Source organism: Varroa jacobsoni, unplaced genomic scaffold, assembly GCF_002532875.2.
Source record: "Varroa jacobsoni isolate VJ856 unplaced genomic scaffold, vjacob_1.0 scaffold_533, whole genome shotgun sequence".
Classification (NCBI taxonomy): domain Eukaryota; kingdom Metazoa; phylum Arthropoda; class Arachnida; order Mesostigmata; family Varroidae; genus Varroa; species Varroa jacobsoni.
This window is the reverse complement of record NW_019213435.1, coordinates 97,602-105,276: the sequence shown is the minus strand read 5'-3', so window position 1 is coordinate 105,276 and position 7,675 is coordinate 97,602. Positions and strand designations below refer to the sequence as shown.

Sequence of the window (7,675 nt, the reverse complement as noted above, 5' to 3'; positions counted from 1 at the left end):
TATCGCTTTGGGAAGCGTTCATCCAGTACCAGGGCCAAGGGCAAACAAAGTGTCTTCTGAAGCCAAGTTACCAATTCGAAAGTCTGCATGCATATTTTGATTATAAAGTTAACTGGATAACATATGATTAATTTGTGCTTTTTAATGTTGTTTTATTTTCATCTTTTTTAAACTGTTTTACCTTCGGTCACATATCACACGTCGTACATCTAAACGTCTTTATCATCAAAAAGATGATAGCATTAGATAAAATTTGAGCATCGAACCAAGCAGTGCAGCCTAGCGCCGTAAGCCCATGGGTCGACTACACTAGGAACGATTAGCTACTGACACTTGTAAAGTTACGCCATACGGATAGCTTATCGGCTATACTTTTGAAGATGCGGCGAGGCTGTTATTTCCAAAGATTTCGAAACCTAAATTGGAATGGGTATGTCTTGAAAATTTTCTACATGTTTGCTCTAACTTTCGGACATCGAATATGCCCTTTGACACGCTCTTTTATGTAAAGTAAAATAATTTTAATGATGAACTATTTTTTTTGGAAAATTCTATCTCGACGATCGTACTTGGATGATATAACATCGTGTTTGTATTGGAAAATTAGCGGCTTAAAATAAATCTACTCTTTGTTAAGTGTGTATCTGTGATAACTTGTTTTGCTATCTCCTGTGTATAAGGTTTAATTAAAATATCGTGGCAAAATCATTTCACATTCATGGGACGTATCAATGGTCCGTAGAAGCTCGTAGCGTAACGCAAGTATCTTAAATCGTTTACGGTGCTCGCAGTACAATGGTAAATCCACTTTCCCGTGTATCCGCCGGTTGGATGTTCGCGGGCGTCGCAAATTTTTCTGGTCTTTTGTGGAGTGGCGGCTTGGACTCGCCCCTTTAAACGGCGCTATAAAGACTGCTTGGCCGTCTACCGAAAGCGTATTTCACCAATACATCGAAAAATACAACATGTTCACCAAGGTATGGACGTGCTCCACCTGTACTATTGCTTCATTGTTAGCCGTACAGTGATCTCGAAAACGTCGAGCTAATCAGGAGTTTCCGAAATGCACAGAAGTTGATGTGTCTTGCAGATCTGGCCAACGCCACACAACTCGAGTGACAACAAACGTTGGATAAATGACAGTGCGTAAATGTGAATTTTGGTGTACAATAGGAAATGTGACGACTATAGTCCTTTTGTTTCTCTTTGTATTGTAGATCGCCATCGCCTCCGCGGTACTTGCCGCCGCCTATGCGCGGGACATCGCTGCTCCTGCTTACGGCCTCGCTGCGCCCGCTTTGGCCGCTCCTGCTTTGGCTGCTCCTGCTTTGGCTGCCCCTGCTCTGTCCGCCGGGTACGCTGCCCCTACTCTGGCCGCCGGATACGCTGCCCCTGCTTTGGCTGCTCCCGCGCTTGCACATGGATATGCCGCTCCCCTGGCCCATGCTGCCCCCCTGGCTCATGCTGCCCCCCTAGCCTATGCTGCAGCCGCACCCGTAGCTAAGATCGCTGCCGCCCCCGTTGTAGCTAAGGTTGCCGTCGTTTACCCTCCTCAACCATACCAATTCGGCTATGAGTCTGTCGACGAGTACGGAACCAAGCAGGCCCGCCACGAAGTTTCGGATACTTACAACAACAAGAAGGGTTCATACTCGTTCACTGATGCTCGTGGTCTTGCCCGCCGCGTCGATTACGTTGCCGATGCCGCCGGTTTCCGCGCCACCGTCAACACCAATGAACCTGGAACCGCTTCATCTGCTCCAGCTGGTGCCCTCTACAATGCCGCGCCCCTTAAGGCTGTGGCTACCGCCCCTCTCGCTGTCAAGGCAGTAGCGGCCGCCCCTGTGGCCGTCGGCCCCATTGCCGCCCACGGTTATGGACACTACTAACCTATTTTCAAGCCGTTTTCTAGAATATTCTCTAGAACCCCATAGTTCTGTGATACTTACGTCTCAAACTTCTTAGGTCTGTTGAGGAAACACTTTCGTTTCATATTCAAATAAATCGTTGTCGATAATTGTTACAATCCTACAAATAGTGTGATATTTTATGTGTAATTAGTTTATAAGAATGAGTAAGTATAAGAGTAAATAAGAATGTTTCCATATTTTATTCATAACTGATAGCCTAACATAGGCTTTATAATCTAAAAATGTTTATATATTTAATGGTATTGTGCACCTTTCTTCATTGGACGACCCTTTAACCTTAGACCGATCTATAGACTACACAGATCCAACCTAATGCAGTATGGTAAGCGCTTACCCCTTCCTAGTTTCTGGGCTAAGGCTTCACTATCCACTGCCATGGGTATACTTATTACCAACTTTCTTGTATTTTTTTTTGCAATTTCATCTTAGATAATCAAAGTTTCGCTAACTTTTAGAAACGTTCGACCGTATATCGTCATACACTATGCTATAGCTGATACTACTATGATAAATAGTACACACAGCGGTCTATCCGTAATTAGGAAACTCATAACAAAAACCACTATCCGGAAGTTATAGCGCACAATTCATTAGCGCTGCCTTAATAATCGCGCAGTATTTTATGTTTATTCCACTACTACTGCGTACAAAAAGTTTGAAAAGCTCTTTCCTAACTTTAACTAAGCATCTTCATACAGACATTGTCGTTTTGATGCAGCTTGGAAGCTTGTATTTCACCATTCTTCGGTATTTTGCTTCACTTGGTAGACATTAACCAGCGTTAAAATCTGACTTGCTAAATACTGGAAGCTTGTTGGTGTTCTATACATGACATCATCTCGTAATATTTTCGGTAATCAATAAACATTTTTTACTTTTTAATTGTCAAATACTCCTTGCATAATGTGTTTCCACCTATCTTCACGATTTCATACCTTAATTATAGAAAAAAACGCATGAAATATTTCATAGAGCGTATTCCTGGTATCAACTTTTAGATCGCGTACCCTGAGCCAACTGAGTAGTTTTCAGTGCATTGCTATTCCTTTCATTCGTTGGAATCTTGCGACATCGTTGTTACATCGCGCCTTCTGCCGCTCTTATAGATTATCGACTACTTCGTAGGTTATATACCATTTTCATTTAGTTTCTTTGGAACTTCATTCCACGTATTTCGGACATAGTAGTGTAACGTCCTCGCTCACTTCGTTCTTTCGCAGATCTGGCCTTACGTCTCCATATTAATATGTTGATATCATCTTAATCATGACATCTTCTATTCCGATGCTTCTGATCCTTGATGCCTTTTGTTTGATCGCCATCGGTACTTTTCGGACAACCTTTTATCCTCTCACACAAGCGATACATACCCGCTGAATGATCTGAAGTAATGATTCCGGACCCAAAAGAACGGCATGATAAACTCCTTAGCGAGGTTTCAGCTCGACTATACCTTTGTTGTAGTACAATATAAGGCTGACGATGCTGATGCCCTGACGCATTTAATAGGTTCGATATTGGATGTATGTCCAGCTAAGAGCTTTAGCCATGGTTTAGCTTGCCCAGTGAATCGAATTAACACTACTTTGACACAAGAGTGTAATAACGTGTCTGCTCGATAACAACTAAAAATTGAACGTTACGTCTTCTTAATCGTAACCTCGGCTTTTATACTTATTGCAGGTTGGGTCTTAAATTTATAAGCCTTCAACGCATATAAGCTCCGTAGGGTTGAGCCGTTACACAACGGGGGCGTACGTTCCATTTCTGAATCGGAACAATTTGATCTTCGTCCTTTGTTTTATTCAGTTTTTATTTCGGGTCGACTATTTTTAAGAAACATAATAAAACACGGGCCACATCCTTCGTTCGAGCTTTACCGGCCTCATCTCAGCTTTCTTATTGTTAAATTTGAATATCGAATGTTAAAGGAACCTCATATGCTCAACGGCAGTACAGTTAGGTCCACAACGAGTCGCCTCCTCGTCTCTTGTCGCATCGAATCCGATACAAAACCCGTGCTCATCTGCTCTTTCAATCAATCTAGAATGAGATGCATAATTATACGTAATATCCAGCTCAAACAAAAGACTTATACGAGCATGAATGGATAGTCCAATCATTATCTACGGACGTATCTAGAGTTACACTAATATCCTATTATCTTGATTATAATAATGTAACTTTATTTGAGACGTATTGCTAAAAGTACATTCTAATTCAGATGAACGAAAATAGTCTCCAGATCGTTCTAGCTACTAGAGGATTTCGGGGCATATTTGTCCTCAGACCCAGGTCACCATCTTACCTTCGTTGCCTCTCGAGCAACTGAAGTATGCAATCCTGCATCCATCTAATCATATCGTTGTGTCGTTGCAATTTTTGGTTGAACGTTCGATGTTGTTCGACAAACAGCCTTCGCTGAGCCTCGTTTATACACTGTGGTAACTTGCCGAAGGTATCAAGCTGCTTTCGAAGTGTGATGGCCCTTTCTTCGTAAATTTGAGACCTTAGTACGCACGTTTTTATTTGATACTCAATCACCTGCAATCGTACCCACGGACACCTCTCTTTTTTCGGACAGAAGTAATTAGACGGGGATGCGATCATCTGATCAGTGGTGTCTGGCGACCAAACGTGGTCGCCCTGCCCATGGTCCATTTGTACCTTGATTTATTTGCGTTGGCTATCTGCTTGCATATACCATGTGGCTATACATCGGCTTTTGGCAAAACATAATATCAACCGCTTATTAAGAATGGCCGCTTCGTTTCCTTGCGTCAAGAGATATCGACCAACGGTAGGACGCAAAATCAGGATCCGACCTCACATTGTTACGGGAACGTTTACTCTTTTACACGAAGCAACTGTAATCTTCTATTTAGGTACAATGGTACGATGATGCGAAACATGGTTCTAAAGTTGGATATGTTTAGAGTGAAGGAGATTCTATGGTAAACCGTCGTTTCGACGAAAGCACTCGTGAGCTAAAGCTGCATGAAACACTCGCTGTAGAGGAATCCCGCAAACGGTTAGGTTGGACACAAGGCTATTTTGGACCTAACCTTTTTCACTCAGTTCGGCTATCGTAAGCAGGAAACGGTTATTGCTACCTGTCACTTTCTATTTTAATAGAAAATTTTAGTAGTACATCCTTCATTCACAAATTTATATACATATATATATGTGTGTGTGTGTATCTGCAAATAGATACATGTCTTGATTATATCTTTGTTTATGCAGTTTCAATATTATACACCTTGGAACACACACAAGTCGAAACTATAGCGTAGAGACTTTCCTCTATCAATATAATACTTTAAAAAGCCGAAAAACAACGACTAATAAATATTTTTACATTCTTAGTAATTCCGTTTATACATTTAGATATTTCTAGAACTCACACATCTGCGTATGTGTATGATATTTCACATGAGTATAAAATTTTTATATATGTTCATAGACGTCAATTTACTTGTTTTTTATTAATATACATAGCTGCTTTTTAAAAGAAGCCATTCGTTATGTTATGTTTTTAAAGGATATTTATTCATCATAAGCTTGATCATAACCATTAAGCCTTTTTTATCATTACAATAGATTATTTGAAGACTTTTTAAAACAGAATTTTGCCGGAAATCAGCGGAACAAAGTGTTCTGTGAACTTCCTCCAAACGCCTTCAAGAATATTTCTACTTTCAAAAGCTGCCTTTGCGTTTTCTGCTCAGCCATCCGATCGCGTCGACAAAATCAGTACCGTTTCTATGTGCGAAGTGTTCAGACAAATGAGCGAATCAGCAATGTATCAGACGGACTCTTCCGTTCCACTACGATGTTGATGCCCAACATGCGTTTGGGCAACGGGTCGACCGCAGAATATACCATACTCTAATCTAATGTTGTGTAGGTTGTTGGATAAAGGGCCGTTAAAGGACCTCGAGATCACATTCGTTCGTGTCCTACTCTGAGAATAGTGCTACGTCTGCAATCATTGAAAGGCAACATTTTCTAGCTTTACCCTTTTTTTTTCATTTAGCCCGATGCAAATGCTGACAACGGGAGGTGCATCAATAGTAGCATGTTGAAACGACAAAGCCAAATCAAGATAGCGCGAATGAAAGGGGTTTTAATGTAGCTCTTCCTTCACATTAACTTACTGTTCTACCAGAAACATATAAAAACAGATGATTCGAGCATTATAACTCTTCGGCATCATATAGACTCAAAAATATGGTCTCGTCTTATAGATACGCTCTGAAATACGCCGAATAGTAACAAAGTTACCATAGAACGCATTCGAAGCGGAAGCGTTTGACGCCGCACCGTACCGAATAGATCATTTGCTCCCACGAACAGTTCCTAATGTAATGAATTGTACTTTATCCTGTGCACGTCAAAAGCCAGCTGAAAAAAGCGGCCCCACTTGGCACTTGAATGCATTGAATATGCGCTTTTAAGTTTATTCTGCGTGTAACTTGTGATAAACCAGCTTCCCTGTTTTAGGTACAGCGTTGATTGGTATATTATGAAATATATCAAGCGCCTTGTGCGGGGACCCTGGCCGTAAAGCACTTGCGGACGTGAATGTACGCTACAGATATTCTAATACCCTTGACGTGTGTCGTGCGTGGATTAAGAGAAGCGAATCTTTGCCGCGAAACACAGACGCAAGCCTTATGCCCCTAGACATCCGGAAATAAGAGTTTTCGCGATTTATTGACGAGTGTGTCACGGATTTTCTATCCGTAACATCACGGTCTATTCCTATGAACTTTGGCACACCTTATTCGATCGCCATTTTTGCATAGTTGCGCCACAGGGGTTACTTAAAAAATAATAATTATATATACTTACTATTTATAATTACGTTATATATATACAAAAGCCGTCTTTGTTGTGGTAGCTTTTAAGCTATACGATCTCTCGTAGCAAACCTATGTGAACATATCTGAGGCCTCTTAGTAGCCATAGTTCCACAAAGTGCAAATTACCTATCAGGCGGTAGGGATCACTTTGAAACCACGTCTGTGGCAAATTATCGGAATGCCATAGAGATGCCAGCGAAACTAGTAGAACCGCATGGCAGATGCTTAAAGGCATCTCACCAATGCCTGTGTATATTAAGAGTTGTCACATGATTTCACTTAAAATTTCTCTATAATCGTGCACATAGATCGATCTCTTCCACGATCCGAACAAAGGGCTTTTTACTAAAGGAGCAAATGAAGGAGCCTCAGTCCAAATAATAAGGAAAAGAGATAGGCAGACTTGTGTAGATGTTTGCACATCTACAAATACGGTACCGTATCACAAAGTTGTAACTATATAAAGACATTATTCGACGTGTGCGCGACGTTTATACACCGACGAAATGTTATGTTGATTCTACGATTGGTTTTTATGCTTATTCAGGCTTCTTAGTAAAGTGATCTAGCTACGAACGATCGGCCTTTCAATGCGATGCGTCTTTGCTGTCTTGTTATACTCAGTTGCCAAATACTGAGACAATGGGACTGCCAAAGGTACCAAATAAAAACAATACACCTACCTACTGCTTTAATGCGTTGTTAGCAGAAATGAGCTAATTCGAAGCAGCGAAAAAGACTTCGTGTGTCACACTGTCAGCCCGTGATGTCGGTACAATGGCGGTCGGTGCTGTACTGGCAAAGAATAGAACTAGTTCAGTCTTAAACAAAGCGCCACAAGTAATTTTTCCTCGAGTTACTCTCTAACCTTGTCTGAAC

At 41.2% G+C, this 7,675-nt stretch overlaps 2 protein-coding genes across 2 annotated transcripts; one reads left to right on the top strand and one right to left on the bottom strand.

The window, feature by feature from the left end:
* Positions 1-871: 871 nt before the first annotated feature.
* LOC111261207 (uncharacterized) lies at positions 872-2,035 on the top strand. The gene is made up of 2 exons (XM_022834516.2): positions 872-977; positions 1,218-2,035. Exons 1-2 carry the CDS (start codon positions 966-968, stop codon positions 1,887-1,889), a joined length of 684 nt encoding a protein of 227 aa, XP_022690251.2. The 5' UTR covers positions 872-965; the 3' UTR covers positions 1,890-2,035.
* A 469-nt stretch (positions 2,036-2,504) lies between these two features.
* On the bottom strand, positions 2,505-5,074 carry LOC111261213 (uncharacterized). The gene is made up of 2 exons (XM_022834528.2): positions 4,240-5,074; positions 2,505-3,974 (listed from the first exon to the last, which is right to left on the bottom strand). Exons 1-2 carry the CDS (start codon positions 4,590-4,592, stop codon positions 3,857-3,859), a joined length of 471 nt encoding a protein of 156 aa, XP_022690263.1. The 5' UTR covers positions 4,593-5,074; the 3' UTR covers positions 2,505-3,856.
* Between the last annotated feature and the right edge of the window lie 2,601 nt (positions 5,075-7,675).

Excerpts from the sequence above, each read along its gene's own strand:
- LOC111261213 (XM_022834528.2), bottom strand. The coding sequence starts at position 4,592 with ATGGACCATGGGCAGGGCGACCACGTTTGGTCGCCAGACACCACTGAT. Across the intron at positions 3,975-4,239 it reads TTGCTCGAGAGGCAACGAAG|ATTGATTGAAAGAGCAGATG; the intron begins GTAAGATGGTGA and ends ATCTCATTCTAG.